Raw genomic sequence first — 17,558 nt, forward strand, 5'->3', positions numbered from 1 at the left:
TCAAAGCCAGAGAGTTTACTAGCAGTCACCTCCTGCCATAAGAGGGACTTCCTCAAATGTTCAGTCTTCCCTCTTTCCTAGACTTCAGAAAAGCCAACTTTCAGATCTGGGTAATTTTGGTTTCAAGAGATCTCAACTCACTTTGAAGGGTTGGAAATAGACCCTCAGCCAGCCACTAGGACAGCAGGAAGTGACTGAGGGGTGTCCTTCAGCCAAAAGACAAATGGAGCATCATTTTCTTATGGCTCAAGGTACCCCCCCCAAAAAAAAAAGAAATCAGAGGATGAAGCCCATTTGTATTTAAAATGAACCATACTCTGGATTAATCCTCAGTCTGGTAAAGCTGGAGGTAGGCGTGCAGCCATGGATAAGACAAAATTCAGTGCATCCGTGCCCTCAGGCACAAGTGCTCAACTCTCTCTGAATGTGAAGTCATTTAGGAAGTCCTTTACAACATGCAGTCAAAGAGGTTAATTGAAAAATTTCTTAATGTCATTATGAAAGAACTAGATTAACCCAAGTTAATTCACTTTATTGTTCAAAATAAAGAGGACTAAGCATTGAACTCACTCGCAAATTTGGGGCATGAATTAGGGGTGAGATGTTGTCTTTAAGGACTCTGCCAGTTTAATTAAGATATGGAAAATTACTTATTGTTCTTCGCCACTAAAGTGCTAGGAATTAACAGGCAAACGTGGCTGTGCCTGGGCTTTTCATATCTCCACTGCGTGTGTTTGTTTGTTTAATACCCATAAGACTACATCATTAAACCTCCGGCACTGCTTCCCGAACCCAGCAGCCAGCGCCAGCGCTGGCACTGGCTGCGTTGCCCCCGCCCAGGCAGACCCCTTGACTCATCAATCATCAGGCAACAGCTGGATAGAAAACCCAACATGTCTAACTTTGACTCAAAGGCACAGGCCTCCCCTTCAGGTCCCTACCTGGCCCAGGGGTAGCATGGGTCCAGTTTGCTTGGTTTATCAATCCCTTCCAAGGGTGGATGTGACCATCAACATACAGCCTCTTCTGAAAAGGAACAAGAGGCCTTGGCAGGCACTTGCAGTGATATAAACCAGAGTTTACTTTTTCCTTTAGGAAGTATTACTGAAGCGAGCAGCCGACCTTGTGGAAGCCCTGTATGGAATGCCCCATAACAACCAGGTAAGTCACTGACACCCTTTGGAGGTTCCCACCTGGAAATCCTAAATTGCCACAAGCTGTCAGATGGGCACTAAAGGAAACCCTTCACCTTCCCCCATTGTTTTCTTTATAAAGTAAGTTGTATTATTAGGAAGGATGGTGGAGCATGGGGTGCCAAAAGCATAACCAATCATTAAGGCGAGAAGATAACCTTGAACTTAGTCCAAAATATACTGTGGCTAATGGGAAGTCATAGGAAGTTTGCTGAGCCAAGCAAGTGAATGGATACAGCAGAATTTGTAGCCTCAGGGTAACAGACTCTAGCCATGATCCCTGTGAAGTTAGTTTTCATCTCTTAAAAAAAAGTCCCCAGCAACAGTGGGTTTGTACTTTCCTCCTTCATCCTCCCTTGGAGGCTTTGGGAGTAGGCTGGCTCAGTGTTGGGAGGTGGCCATTTTCATCATTGGCATGGGTCAACATCCAACAGTACAGGATTTTAGTTCAGAACCTGTAGCGAGATTCCTAAGTATATGGGCATGCATGAGAGAGGTCGTGTAAGGAACCTGGTCCATCCCTGTCCTAGGAGATCATCCTGAAACGAGCAGCCGACATCGCTGAAGCATTATACAGTGTGCCGCGCAACCACAACCAGATTCCTGCCCTTGCCAACACTCCAGCGCACACTGGTATGATGGGAGTGAACTCCTTCAGCAGCCAGCTCGCGGTGAATGTCTCAGAGACATCACAAGCCAACGATCAAGGTAGGCATGTATTAGAAGGGTTAAGCTCTCCTCAAACCCCCACGAATTCTTGGAGTTGGTTGATGCTAGAGACAGGCCTTGACTCCATCAAAGTACACCTAATGAATTAGCACAGTAGATAAATACGTGGAACCCAGGACTTCTTTCTTTGTTTTTCCCTATTTGGAGGAACCTAGAATGAAAAGAGCCAGCTCAAGAATCACTATCACCACAGTGCATTATTTGTAAGGGGAGTTGAGTCGAAGATTGGATGGTGTTATCATTAGTGCATGTTGGTTAGTTACCTGATTAAATGAGGTTTGCCTGAAATTTTCTGAAAGATGGTCCTATGTAACATTGCCTTCTAGATAGTTGATAAAGTAAAGAATCATTATTGACATACCCCTTGCTACACAGGGTTTGCATTGTCATCTCTCAAAAACTCAAGGGAAGAACTAACTTGAGTAGGCCCTCTCACTCAGCCTGAGATGTTCTTTTTTTTTCCAGCAAAACTCTTCATTTTCCCCCTGCCCCTCGATTAAATATATAGACCACAGAAAACACTTGTAGGCAATCTCCCTTAGCTTTTCTCTTTAAAATACTTGCAGACACTAAATGTTGCATTGTCTCCCCCCCCCCCCCCCCAATCCAACTCAGGGTAATATCCTCTAGCCATGGTCCCCGGGAAGTTAGTTAGCCCCCTTGGGGTCAGCAGACTTGCTACCATTTTTCCTCCTGCTCCCCTTAATGAAATATGTACTTACCAGCCTTGCAATAAAAATATCAACCATTAGAATGAAGACCCCAAAACAACCTTTTAAGGCCAGCTCCCTGGAACAAACAAGTTTTTTCCTGTCAGCAATGGCATTTGAAGGTCTAGGCGGGCTGAAAGTTCATCCGGTGTGTTGGTACAAAGGAGGAATGAAGCCTGTTGATAATTGCTACTAAAGATAAACGTGAAGGCATCTGACACAATTGGATCGAAGAGAGCTTTGGTTGACTGTCTCAGCCCGAGGAGAGACAACCGGCCTGCTAGCACATGATTTAGGCAGGGTTGGTGTGATAAGGTTATCTTCAGCTGTGAGGGTTGATAGTGCAGTAACAAGGCGGTACGATCAATTAAAAATGTCGACTCTGTGGTGGAGGTTCGCGGGGAAACCCCCCCCAAGTGCGTATTACCAATAATAACTTGATTTTTGTGGGGGGGTGGCTTTTAACAGTAGGCTACAGCCGCAATACAAGCAGTGTTTCCCCGCGAGGATACGTTCCCAGCAGTACTCCCCAGCAGTCCAATTACAACACAGTCAGCAATAGCATGAATGGATATGGAAATGCCGGCATGCCCAATCTAGGCGTCCCTGGCTCTCCCGGATTTCTAAATGGCTCCTCAGCTAACTCTCCTTATGGCAGTAAGTGTCTGTTTTTGTAACGCATCATCATGCAGATTCATTTTTTTCCTACCAAATCCCAACACTTGCCTTGTCTTGATTTTTCTATGACGTGAGCTACTGGATAAAAGGAGGGGGTGACTCTGGAGGCTGGACATAAAAAAATGGCTCCAAGAAATTGATCTCCAATGCGCTCTACTCAATGTGGTCACATGACACCAAACCAAACCAAACCAAACCAAACCAAACCAAACCAAACCAAATAAACCAAACCAAGAATTGGGCTGCGCAATTTGTAATTCAAGTCCAACACCAAAGAGTTTGCCTGTTATCCAGAGAGTGGCCAAGCCAAGAAAGTGTCGTGTTTTTCCCCGTTTCCGTTTCTCAATCTCTTAAGAGGCGGGCGAGGCCTTAGAGGACTCTCTTTGTCCGTGTTTGCCGCGCACAGACCTCAAGCTGAGTCCTGATTCTCTTTGCTTTGTTGCAGTAGTACCGTCAAGCCCTACCATGGCAGCCTCTTCGGTCACCCTCCCTTCAAACTGTAGCAGTACGCACGGCATTTTCTCATTCTCACCTGCCAATGTCATCTCTGCAGTGAAACAAAAGAGCGCCTTTGCTCCAGTCGTCAGGCCCCAAGCTTCTCCTCCGCCATCGTGCACCAGCGCAAACGGGAACGGGCTTCAAGGTGAGTGGGGCTCTTGGAGATGGCTCTGCCAGGTGGGTGGGAGTGATTGGCTTCATTCTACTTATGGAGGAGTAGGTGCCGTCCAAAGGCATCAGATGGCATGGCCAGAGTCAAGACTGAAATGAGGTAGGGGACATCTTTGAAGCTAGTGACTTCCGTGATTTTGGAGTCAGAGAGCACAATGAACTTTTCATCCAATGGGACCTCTTGAGGTATTTCAACTTCTGTTGGGAAACAAAGCTAGATCTGTCACTGAACCGTTTCTCAGAAGCTCAATGGATCATCGATGGAGAACTGGAGGGAGGGAACCTCAGAGGCCATCTGGTTCAACCCCCTCATTTTTCAGATGAGGAGACTGAGACTTGCCCCAGCTCATACAGGTAGTAAGTGATGAAGTTGGGATTTAAACCCAGGTCACTTGACTAAATCTAATTCCTTTTGCCCCATGCTCTTGCACCCCCTGATCCATCTCATAGTGTATTGCATTACTGTCACTGCCCCCATTAATATTCCAGCAGTGCCATATTGCATGGTGTAGAGGATAACATGCTAGACTTTTCCTTAGAAAGATCTGAGTACTGACCCCTCCCCCCCTTTACAAACTATGACTTCTCAGGTCTCCTTTGTCTCTATTTATGATCTCATCATTCTACAATCCTCAGATACTTCCTAAATATGTGACCTCAGAGAAATCACTGAACTTCTCTGTGCCTCAGTTTCCTCATCTATATAATGAGGACATTGGACTCAGTAATTGCAAGGGTATCTTTCTTCTCTGTTAATATCTATGATCCTTATTTTAATTCCTATCTATGCACTTAATTCTTCTGGTTTGTTTTGGTTCAATGGATGCCTTAGTTTTGACTTTTTTTCCACCTAAACATTTTAAAGATCCCATGAAGAAAAACCATAGTTGAAGGATGGGTGAGAGCATTATAGGTATAAGTTACTCAAATGGGCAAATCTTCCCTCTTGATAGGGCAGGGAAGCATTCTGTTTCCAAGGCCCAGGAGCTCAGCAGGGCATCTGGGCAGAATTCAGGACAATCTTAGCTTGATTGATTTAGTGGGCCCAACATTTCCCCTCCTGCTGGGTCAAACTGAGTCAAAATTGCCATTTTAAACCGATGAAATTGGAAAGGGGAATGATCTCTGACACACTGGGTGCCTGCTATTGCCTCAGCCACCAGTAGTATCCAATTTGAGAGATGACTGGCCGGCAGCAAGTTCGAAAGTGATGCTTTACCAAGGCTTCCCAGTGAATGGCACTTACAGCTTCATCCTTTTGCCCATTCTGAAGAACAATATGGGATCAAAAGCCTTTTTCCTCCCCCCCCCCGAAATCTGATTACTTTAGCTGATGTTATTTTTGTGTCCAATGAAATATTGTCACAGAAGGGAGTGAAGGATCACTTTTCATGGCATGAGAGACCAAGGTTGAAGAGGGGCCCTGTCTGCCCATTTATTGAGGAAGTACATGCATGGATTGGTCTAGAAAGCCACACATGTTGCCACCCTAGCTAAGAGGACGCAGAGCTTAATTGGGATTCTTCCAAGGCATCTCCCCTTCTCTCAGGAAGGGGAAAAAAGTCATGAATCCAGGCCAGTCACCCCCTAGATATAAGAGTGATTACCTAGCTGTCCTGGCTGTTGGTTTTGTCAGATGCTAGTCAGTGTCCTTTCTTTCTGAAACAGTGGACTTTAGAAGCTGTAAGGTTTGGGAAGGACTGACCATTCCTGACTGTGGCCATTATAAACCACGCTATCAGCTCCATTCCAGTCTTGCCATTTCAAGGTTGCATTTAAGATGGGCTCAAGTGGCAGCTGAACAATTTGGGTTGGATTTAGGTGACAGCTGGGAGGGAGGCTGCGGCCAGCCCTTCCTTCTCTCCAAGAATGGTTCCCATGCTCCCAGCTACGTGATTGCCTCCCCTGCCATGGCCTCATCCCTTTATGGAATGCACCAGTTTTAATGGCCATTTGATATGGGTTGCCTGCAGCCCCCATGCCTAAGTTCTCTGGCAAACCCAGAGAATTCTTGCCTCAGTATTTTCATCTTCACCAAGCCCTCAGTGACAAAAGACATCACTGGAGGCCACTTTCAGAATGTGATCCTCCAGGTGGAAATTCAATCTGAGCTGATTGTCACTTGCCAGGACACTATTATATCTTCTTAGAAAAAGAAAAAAACAGTTTAGAAAAAGTTAGGAAAGGGGAGGAGGGGTCAGTCTGTATATTCTCCTAGCTTTGAAAGGATCCAATTTTCCCAGCTCCAGGTAGAGCCTTAGGAAAGTTTAGTGGAGGTTAGGAAGGAGCCTCCAGTGCCCATCCTAGCTCCATGGCAGGCAGCCAGAGCCCTCAACCCATCACTACTTCACCACCTTAGTGCTTGCTGATGAGATCACATCAGGAGTGTGTACATACACGAGTTGTAACGGTGAGTCGGAAATAAATTAATATTGTTGAAATTAATGAACTGAGAAATTGAAGCCCACATCACTACACGAACAAGTGTATTAATATCTGTTATGCATAAATTAATGAGAAATATCATTCTGACAAAAATTAAACCATGCTGAAGTTAAGACACTTTAAATTACATTCCTACCAAGCAGTTAACTCAAAGAATCAGGGGTACTTGGCATTTCAGTCCCTAAGTGTTTGTTTATTTAAGAGAGAGACAAAGAGAAAGAGAGAGAGACAGACAGACAGAGACAAAGACAAAGACACAGACACAGACAGACAGAAAGAGAGAGAGAGAGGGAGAGAGAGAGAGAGAGAGAGAGAGAGAGAGAGAGAGAGAGAGATCCTTGGTGCTGCTAATGTCACTGCTTTCCTGGCAGAAATCTGCTATGGATTCCAAGACAGGTGTGCAGACTGTCCTTGGTTTCAGGGAACCCAACAGCCATCATCAGAAAGGACAAGTAACAGAATGTCAAAATTGTGTTTTGCCCCTTAGGTTTGACTGGCAGGGTCAGAGGAAGGGTGGAGAGAGAAACTGAGGTTAGGCTGATTTTTGATTTGGAAACTTGAGAAGGGTCTGGTCCTTGCCGGGCAAAGTAAGTTGGCCTTGTCTGACATTACCAGAAGTGACCGTGTTGTTTCTCAGCTGTCAACAGAGGTAGTCCCTGGGGAGTCTGGGCCTCTGTTTGCCATTAACAAAACGCTAACAGAAATGTCACATGTGTGGGAGAAAGCAGGATGCCTGAACCCCCCAAAATGTCAGCATCCTCTTCTGATTTAGAGAGAAGTCTGTGGGGGCCATGGTCTTAAAAGAGGCCTTTGCCTGTATTTCCCTCATGCTCCATGTCCATGGGGAGGTGCAAGCCCTAGACAAGAGGCTTGGCTTCAATCAGCCCTTCCGGCTGTCCTTCACCCTAATACTTCTTTACGAAATGAGGAGAATAATGACAAATGCTCAAATACATAAAGGCTTTCAGATTTCCATAGCACATTCTCTTGTTGGAGTCTCTGAACTTTGCATGGAAGGTCCTATCAGTCATTTCCACTTGGCAGATGAACACACTAAGTATGAGAAAGGCTCCAATAGCTTGACTCTGAGACGAGATTGGAACCCATTTCCCTGACCCCAAATCCAACATTCTATCTATTAGCGGGGAGAGGAGTGGCCCTTGTGCCTGCATCCAAGGCCTACCTCAGTGGAGTCAGACCATGATGCTGCTCCATCTCGTCCCTGCCCCTTTTGGAGTATACCCACTCTATGTGGTTCTTTCCAATAATGACGGCTTGTGTTTTTGTTTCTTGTCTCTGCTTCTTTTTCAGCTATGTCTGGGCTTGTGGTCCCTCCCATGTAAGGGCACTTTTGTTTACCGCCGTAGCATCAAGCATCGAAGGACGGGCTGCAGGGGACAAGTTGAGTAGATTAAGACACGCTGATGGAAACAGTATCTTCAAGACAAATCAGCACCAATCGAAATGCTACAGAAAAAAAGACTTTGTTTAAAGATTTTATTGAAACTCTTAAGAATCGACATGCAAACAAGCTACTTCTTCACGAACAATTCCATTTATTGACTGAACTTTTCTCATCTTTTCACATTTCTCAGTTCTGAAGAATAAGGAGAAGAACAAAACAACAAACAAACAAACGAACAAACAAACAAAGCAACCCCTATTTTGTATAAAGTTTCCAATTCCGTCTTGGCTCTGTCTCGTACTTGCTCTGTGTGGGGAGAAACTTTGTGGATGCACCATTCGGGGTTTTCATGGAACACTGATGAAAAACGCCTCAGAACATTTTGCTGTCCTCATCACGCGATTCACAATGGTTGTGTAGCTCTATAATGTGAAATATTTTTTTGTGGTGAAAAAAGGGGGCCAAGGAGGTATGAGCCATCAAACTGGAAAAACAAACAAAAAGGATGACTATATGATTAGGAGAAATTGGGGGTGGCAGGGAGGGAGGGCGGGTTTGTCATTGCTTAACTTCATCTTAATGAAATGAAATGAAACTTTGTAACTTATTGTAGTTAGCGATCGTAACTTTGATATTGAACTTTCTTGCCTTTGATGAGCACACTGACAGAGAACAAAGGGCCACTGTCGTCTGTTGGTTCAAATATACTTCCACTGCTAGAGCTTCCTGGTAAGCGAGTGTGATTGCCACATTTTTCAACTTTTGCTAGCCCTGTATAAAACTGTTGCATTCTTAGGCTACTACTGTGGAGTCTGTTTCTTGTACCAGAAAATTGTCCTTTTGACTTCTAGGTCCTTCTTCCCTAATGTGTTTTGTATGTGGTTATAAAATGGTAGACTTTTGTGATTTTGCCAAAGTTGTAGCTAAATATTTATACACTTGTCTTGAATTTTTTTCCAATCCACTTAAATATTTAGAAAAGCACGTTTTATTCCTTATGGGCCTGATAAGGAGTAAAGCCGTCTCCTCCATTGTAACAGTTCCTCTCACATACACACTTGCAGTCACGAAGGGACTTTATTTTGTAACATATCAATTATAAATATTGTATTTATCTTTGACATTTTGTACATTGCTTTGGCCAGCCTTTGATTTCTTCCCACGTGTATTCCTTTCCTCCTGGCCCGGTATCGTGATGCTGAAGCCGATCGGCATTCAGCCGAGAACAGATGCCTGTTTCCTCAGTTTCCTCTCAAGGGGTCAGGGTCTTTGTGTTTGATTTCTGCTGCCGAACTCTTTGCTCTTGTTTAGACTTTCCATCCATTTTTTTTTTTTATTTTGAGGAAAAGTCAAAATTCATTGTTTATTTTTATATTATTTTTAAGTTATCTGAACAAATAATTTTGAGGAAAAAGTCGTTTGTTGTATAGTCAAAACAAAGTCGTGCCAGCTGGCTGTGATGAATACTCGTAGATTACGTGCATGTGACGCAGTCGCGTGGGGGGTTCCCCGCCAGGCCTCCACTTCTGGCTGTCCTAATTCTTTTCTTTTCTTTTTTTGTAGAATGTAAAAAGTCACTTTTAGCTGCCACCCATGACTTTGCCACATAGCTGAACTGTGTTTACTGGAAAAATTCAGAGGCCTAAAGTTTAAAATAAAATTTCCTTCTGATGTTTTAATTCCAATGTTTGCCACATTAACTTCTCTGATGCCTTAAAAGTGGACTTCTCTGACAAATCTTTGTGCTGTTTTATCACGGGCTTACACCACAGTTGTGAACCACAACTTCATTTGGAACGATTTACTGCGTTTAACAAAAAAAGAAAACAAAAGCACAAACCGGTGTGTAGTCCTGTGGCTCCTTTGTGTGTCCGTTTCTGCTGCAATCTGCACCCTCTCCCCACCGCCCCCCAGCCCTCCCCCCCCCCACCCCGTACTCCTTCCTAGCCATGCTTTCGGAGGAAGCCAAGGTCATGCCTAATTTTGATACTTTTTTTTTAACCAAACATTTTTGTAGTCTGACCCAAAAGCGATGGCTGGCCTTTTTAAACTGGAATGACCTCCTAAATATATCTCTTGTGCCTCCTCGTGCCAAATCCCTCATGGTTCTGAAAGTTTGATTTGTTTTTCTTTGCATAAATATTTTGCAAAATGCAGCAGAATTCCAATTTCCAACAAAAAAAGAGGGACTTTTTTTTTTCTTTCTGGACAAAAATGCACATGTTAGTAACATGTTTACTAAAGGGAGTACAAAACCAAATGAGACAGTACATCACAGCATCCCCATGCACGCCACCCATTTCTGCTGGGATCACTCCTAAGGCTTAGCTAAGTGGAAAAGCCTGAGAAGTCACTTTGGAACTGAATTGCCTCAGTTTTATTTTGTCTAAGTAAAGGTTTGGATCTTACAAAATATACAATAAAAAAAGAGGTCCCGTGTACATGTTGAGAAAGTTTGCCAGTTTCCTCATCACTGCGGCAATCTGTTTGTGTTCTAGATGACTTAGTCAGCGCACCATCGCTTCCTTGTCTCCAAACTGAACGCTTCACTAAATGGTAGATTTTTCCTGTTAAAGACCCTACAATAAGATTGTTTTATCTGTACATTTTTTCAGATATTTAACTGTATAAAAATGTTCATTTTACACAATATTTAATTAAAGTATTTCTTGTCTGTGAATTTCACTTTTAGTACTTTTATCTGGTTTTGATTATTAAAAATGTCTGACAAAACACCAAGAACCCACACACATCATGCCTGGGCTTAGATAAGATTCAGGGAATGACCTTCCCCAAAGTTATCAATCCTCCAACCCTTTTCTTACCTGCCTTGTAGACAGGCTGTCGATACCAAGGGGAAATTTTTTTTTAATTACTCAATAGGTTGGCTGTCTTATAGTTTCCATGGCAGGATGGAACCATACATATAAGCATAGGTGGCTATAGAACATCTCAATATAATACTTCCCTCATTTCTGTAAAAACAGACAAGCATGATAATATCTATCTTACCATTTAAAGAACAGTCAGAGTGAGACTAGGTTAAAAAGATCCTGGCATCCCTGAATGTGAGAGACGGAAGAGAGCTTTGAAAACATGGCAGACTCATGTGCCACTAACTCTTCCCCCAGGGTGACCCCCATGAACAAAAGTCCTGACCTCTGGCCCTGCGGCCCCAGATGTCCCTGTTGGGTTCTTTCTCCCAAACTCTTAACAGACACAGATGACATGACTCCAACAGAGTCCATAAAGACATGGGGGTGGGGGTGAGGCACGGGAAAGTGTCTGTTGGTGATCAAAGCTGAGGGTGCATTGGGGAGTTTGGTGCTGTGGTCGTAGACAGCCACCCAAAGCTTCTACAGGCTTTGTTACCTTTTGAACACAGTAGTCACTGCATAAGCCATGGTCCTCCCTGTGGCTACTCCTATCTATCTCCAGTGCTGCTTGTAACGAGGGGCTTCTAATTTATGTGCTCCTTATTCAGCTCATACAGATTCTCGGTGTTATGCTTCCGTTGCCATTTGGATTTTTCCCCCCATTTTCCACTGAATGAGAGATTGACTTTGCATGTTTTGGCTTGAAGCTTTCTAGCACAGATACATGAGTGTGATCTAAATTAGCGTTCACAAATGTCATCTTAATTACTTGTTCTGCTGAGCAAAACAGGAAACAATTATTCAAAAGAGAAAGGGACTTGTGAATATTTTCCCCCTCTCTCCTCCATTTGCTGTCTCGTCATTGTGAGTGGGTAGCCCTGGAGCAGATTGAAGGCAGCCAGGCTGGCTCATCCCCCTGCCCCTACTTGAGGGGGCTCAAAGGAGGCTGGGCCTTTCTTCCTTCTGAGGCTTTCTGCAAAGGAGGAGGAGCTGGATGATTAGCCAGATCCTCGATGGGAACAATAAAAGTACAAAAGGAGAAATGCCCATTTCTTGCTGTGGTAAGAAGATCCTAGCAAGGTCGCCTCACCTCTGACAGGCCAAGTGTCCATAGCTTGAGAAGAGCTCAAGTGTGGGGAAAAAAGTGTGCCAGTCGTGGCCACAGGCTTCTAGAAATTATTTTATCTTTGTGTTTCTAATCGCAAGCAAGAACTAGAGTCTCTAAAAATATCCGCCAATTACTGTCGAGCAGCCTTTTCAAGTCTTTGAAGCTTTTAAAGATTATTCAAAGCACTCGGAATGGGCTTCAATCTAATGCCTCATTTCATTGCATTAAACAGCCTAGTTAATAAAGAATCGATAAATTCAAAGGGCAAGGTTATCTTTTGTCTATAAGGGGTGGTGTCATTCTGAACCTTTTATAGTTCAAATGCTGAAAAAGACCTCATGAAATCCATACTCATCAAGTGGGTCAACTAGCCCAATAAAAAGGCCCGGGAAGAATGGCTCTCCTCCTTTAAAACAACTCCAGGCCTTATCTCGCTCACATAGAGCTTCCAAATAATCAGTCAGAAAACGTCAATTTCTCATCAGGACAAGAGGCCCTGATGATCATTTTTTCTAGAGAATACATACAATTAAGAGAATGCAGAGGCAGGCCCCCTGATTTGTAGCTTAATATGTCACCAGCAGCCTGTGATGGAGGTCTAAGGAGATAATAAGGGCTGTTGATAACTGAAGTGTCGATATGCCAAAGAAGGATTTTTGAATGTGCTGTCCCCCTCCTCGGGCCGATCTCAGGGCCTGATAACCGGGCATCTGCCAACCGACACCACATGTTGGTCCTCACAATTAATGTACTGAATAAATCGCACAAAAGGGTTCGAAGGCTTTATACTCATTGAGACAATTCCCTGTTTTACCCTTCAAGGATTTCTTTTATGTTTGAATAAGGTTGTTTTTAATGAAACTTAAACTCATCAGAGGAAATCAAAAACCTCAAATCAGATTACACATTGATTTTTTTTGGTCGTTTGTCATCGCCCGATCCACTGCCGTAAGTTTCACAGGGGAGAATTTTTAAAAAAGGGCAAAGTGCCTGAGTGCTGGGGGAGAGCTTGTGGGTGCCTCAGGGATACCCTGGCAGGAATACCAGAAGCTCCCCAGAGCTCTACTGTACTGGACTGGGATCCTGCTGAATTGATGCACAAATCTGGGGTGTTGTCTCGAGATAGCAATGTCCTCACCAGCTTGATGGCGATGTCTACTTTCAGTTCACCATCCAAGGGCATCCACACATCTATGACACTTGGTGAGAATATAATGACCTATGGGGTCATCTGTCCCCTTTGGACCAGTTTATTAGCTTTTCATGGAGGTGAAGACTGGGCTTATCTGGATGATTTTCAAGAAATCACGTTCTTCTTTTTGATAGGAATGGTTGACAATTCTAAAATTCATTCACTTATTTAGCCATCATTTACTGCACACTATCTCCATATGCTTTCATATTGGACCTGGTTTATTGGGGAAGAGGTGGACACAAGTCTATTGCTCTATGTAACAGAAGATGCAGCAGGCCTGTGAGGTTTCCAGGGTCAAGGGTAGACTTTGAATTTTCTGTAGGTGATTGGGGATGGGGGGACTGAGAGGATTTGAGGTAGACTTTCACAAATTTCCTGCAAGGTCAGTCTGAAGCAAACAACTCAATGACAGTTGTGATGTAATGAAATTTTACAACGATGGGGGTTAATCATTTTCTGAGGTCATGAAGACCCAAGCTGAGAAAGTCTAGAATGTCAGAGCTGGAAAAGATAATAGAGATCATTTGTTCTTCTTCTACAGGGGAATTTGGGGCCAGATTGGTGAAGAACCCCCCCCCCCACCAAGTGTGCACAGATTAGGAGAAATTAGAATTTGGAAACCCTCCTCCTTGCTCCCATTCTTTGCCTTTTCTACCACAGCATGAGAAAACTAGAATCACAAAGCAACATTTGCTGTTAACTTTATCACACAATTCATAATTTTCTCCATTAGACAAGCTTGGCTTTGGTTTTGCAAACAATCTTGGGATGGATTCAAATTTATAAGACAAAAGTCATGCTCCAAAAGACAAATGGTAATAAGATATGAAAAGGAAGTTCTCAAGAGAAGAAACCCCATAGTCATAAGGAGGAAAAAACTCTTTAATCACTAATAAATAGAAAAATGCAAATTAAATCAATTTCACCTCATACCTACCAAACTGGCAGAGATAATAGGAGGAGGAAAATGATAACTCCTGGAGGGTCTATGAGAAAATCGGCATTCTGATGTAGTATTGGTAGATCTGTACAGGCTTCCAGTCATTCTGGAAAGTAAAATCTCCTAAGCAGGGGATGCCCAATAACCCAGATAGTCCACTGCTGGGATAAAACCCCCCAAAGGACAACTCTGCATATATATATATATATATATATACATATATATATATATATATATATGTATATATATATATATATATATAACACATCCATTAATACACAAATCCTACATATATGCTCATGCATATGTATTTACGTATTTGTGAAAACATCTTTTATGGACCAAAGCATTGATAGAAACTCTTTTTGTAGTAGCAACCCCTCCTAGAAATTACGGGTGTGTTCAGAATGGCTGAATACACTGTGGTATATGAATATTGTACTAGAAAGGATCAGAAAATAGGTGATTTCAATGAGGGACTCTAGTAATTAGTATATAGAATTTATTGCAGGCTGCTTTCCAAATATTATTTCATTTGATCCTCACAAAAACCTTGAGATGTAAGGGTTGTTGTTAACTCCATTTTATGGTTGGAGAAATCGAGGCAGACTGAAGTGAAGCAACTTGTCCAGGGTCATATACTTAGGTGATGTCTGAGGGCAGATCTGAAGCCAGGTCTTCCTAATCTATTCACTGGGTCACCTAATATCATTATGATAAAAAATGAGCAGTTTTGAGAACTTTTTATAAACCAATTTAAAATGAAGTGAATAAAACCAGGATAATAGTGAATACAATCACAACAAAAGAGCCATGTTGCCCACTTCCTGCCAAAGGGGGACTGATGAACTCAGGAAATATGTTTTGTTTGATGGTAACTATTCATTACAAGAAATTTGCTCTTTGCTCTCCATTTCAATGGGGTAAGGATAGGAAAAAATTTAAAATGAAGTTGGGAAGGAGACCATGGCACACTGGGGAAATTTTAAAATGTACTTTTTGGGGTCATGTTTTGGTCATGTTTTATTTAGGAACACAAAACATTTGGAGGTATAATTTCCTTAATTCACAAAATAAATGAGTTTGGCATGTAATATCAGTTACTGGTTTAAAAAAAGATAGGAAGGAGAGAGTTATGAAGAACTTACAATTTTATATGTTTGTTCTACAGGCAAGGGGGAGTCAGTGGAGTTCACTGAGGGGGCAGAATGGAGGATGTGATGCCTGTAGGACAAATGATCCTCACTGAGCAGAAGATGACTTGGAGGAGGAGACCAGTTGGCTATGGTGATAGTCCTGTTGGGAAGTGTAGAGTCTGGGTTGGGCTGGTGGACCCAAGAAGAGAAGATATATAAGAAATGTTACAAAGATAGAAATGACACAATTTCCCAAAGAGTTAGATCTCTGGGTGAACTGAGAATGTCACACAAAGACTGTGATCTGAATGACTAAGATGAATAATAGTAATGGAGGGAGAGTAGGGGAATGGGTTATGTTGTGACTATGTCGACCCTAAGATGTCTATGGGTCTTTGGGTTTGAGTTATTTTATATATTTTTTAAATTTTTAAAAATTTATTTAAGGTAGTAGGGTTAAGTGATTTGCCCAAGGTCACACAGCTAGGTAATTATTAAATGTCTGAGGTCGCATTTGAACTCAGGTCCTCCTGATGCCAGGATCAGTACTCTATCCATTGCACCACCTAGCTGCCTTAGCTTGAGTAATTTTAAAGGTAGTAGTCAACTAATTGGTGATTTGGGGGCAGGAAGAGAGAGAGAGAGAGAGAGAGAGAGAGAGAGAGAGAGAGAGAGAGAGAGAAGAAGAAGAAGAAGAAGAAGAAGAAGAAGAAGAAGAAGAAGAAGAAGAAGAAGAAGAAGAAGAAGAAGAAGAAGAAGAGGAGGAGGAGGAGGAGGAGGAGGAGGAGGAGGAGGAGGAAGGGAGGGGAGAGACAGAGAGAGAGAGATACAGAGAGACCAAGGGAGAAAGATAGAATGAGACACACACACACACACACACACACACACACACACACACACACAGAAAGAAAGAGCAAGAGAAAGAGACAGAGAGACAGGGAGTCAGAGACAGAGAGAAACAGAAAGAGACAGACAGACAGATATAGACAGACTGAGACAAAAAGATAGGGAGAGAGAGACAGAAACAGAGAAACTGAGACAGAGAGACAGAGAGAGATATAGATGCAGAGAGAGACAGAGACAGGGATAGAGATGCATATGCATAAATACATACACAGTAGAAATCTGTATATATATATATTCAGATGGATATAAATATATATACAGATTTCTATAGATAACAATGTTGAAATATAGCAGTTGAAACCAGAACCAGGAAAATCATATGCCCTGTGACTAAGGTGATGAAAATGCAAAGAAAAAATGAAACTTGAACCTGTGCCATTAAACTGACCCACTCCTTGTCTCCTCCCCCTTTCCTACCTCCTTTGCATGGATAGGGGCCCATGGGACAAGGTCAGTGCATATTCTATCAGACAGTTGATGTGCTGGGTAATTTTGCTTAATTCTTTCTTTTTTTCTCTCTCTATTTTTTTTGTCAAAAGGAATGTCAGTCTCCCAGAGAAGAGAGGCGATATTGGGAGATGAAGATCCTCACGGTAAAAAATCTCAAAAGTTCACAAAATGAAGTAAAATGTGAACATCTGATGTGATTAAAAAACCCCAACAACAACAAATCATCATGGATGTTGGCCACCTTGGGCAGATGGTCCAAAGGAAAGGGCGAATCAGCCCCCCGGGAGCACTTCCTAGGCAAGCTATTGAGTGTAATCTGCTTTCAAAGTCAGAGTTTGGAAACTATTAATATTCTGCATCTCTTAAAAATGGTAGAAGGAAGAAAGTATTCAGATCTGCAGTTCTCAACCACTGAAGGGATCATCTCCATGGGATTGCCCCCCGATTGCCTCAAGAGGTTCTTTATCAGAAGGAAGAATAATTAAATTACATATTAGTAGGGGAGCAAATGATGCAACCACAGACCCCCCACATTCAGAATATGCCAGCAAACCTTGCCCTTGCCTCATTGAAACGTCCTCTGAGCCTAAAAGGAACAAGAACAATGGAGGCTTGAATGACAGGAGGCTGGGACTCAGATGCCTTAGCAGACCCCCCCCCCCATCTCTGGACATGGCTACTCCCTCCCTCTAGTCGTGCTGATATCCGCCCTCTTTGGGGATTGGGGTTTTGCCCTTGTGCTGATCCTTCAAAGGAGAATTTAGCCAATTTCCTAGTCTCAGATAGCACCCAGGTGTTGTCTCCCCCTTTCTCAAATGGATGAATGGGACCCAAAGAGATTCTCACATGTCCTGACTTTCAGGCACAATGCATTGTGGCCTTTGTCTAGCCACCCTTGGCCTTTCCATTGTCCTTAGGTCTGCAGGAGGTCAGAAGGGGTTTGAGAGAACATCTAATTCAAACTCAAACAGTTGAGGAAACTGAGGCCCAGAGAGGTTGGAACTTGTCCAAGGTCACTGAAATTGTAGCTGAGTGAAGATTTGAATCCAGCTCTTGTAAGTAGCTCATTCCGCCTCTTGTGATCTAAGATTACAACACTGAGATTATTGGGTTCTCGT

At 42.9% G+C, this 17,558-nt stretch overlaps 1 protein-coding gene across 7 annotated transcripts in view; it reads left to right on the top strand.

Annotated features, from left to right (window-relative positions):
- EBF3 (EBF transcription factor 3) overlaps positions 1-8,361 on the top strand; it is a 148,220-nt gene extending 139,859 nt beyond the window's left edge. For 3 of the 7 annotated variants that reach the window (XM_074232154.1, XM_074232156.1, XM_074232157.1), the window contains exons 12-16: positions 1,096-1,161; positions 1,724-1,901; positions 3,101-3,289; positions 3,756-3,953; positions 7,736-8,361. In XM_074232154.1, coding sequence (XP_074088255.1) covers positions 1,096-1,161; positions 1,724-1,901; positions 3,101-3,289; positions 3,756-3,953; positions 7,736-7,767 — 663 coding nt within the window. In that variant the 3' untranslated portion in view covers positions 7,768-8,361. The remainder of the gene's footprint in view (positions 1-1,095; positions 1,162-1,723; positions 1,902-3,100; positions 3,290-3,755; positions 3,954-7,735) is intronic. The other 4 variants (XM_074232159.1, XM_074232160.1, XM_074232161.1 and 1 more) reach the window with 2 other exon arrangements.
- The last annotated feature ends 9,197 nt before the right edge of the window (positions 8,362-17,558 follow it).

Source organism: Macrotis lagotis, chromosome 4 (genome assembly GCF_037893015.1).
Source record: "Macrotis lagotis isolate mMagLag1 chromosome 4, bilby.v1.9.chrom.fasta, whole genome shotgun sequence".
In the NCBI taxonomy this organism is placed as follows: Eukaryota; Metazoa; Chordata; class Mammalia; order Peramelemorphia; family Peramelidae; genus Macrotis; species Macrotis lagotis.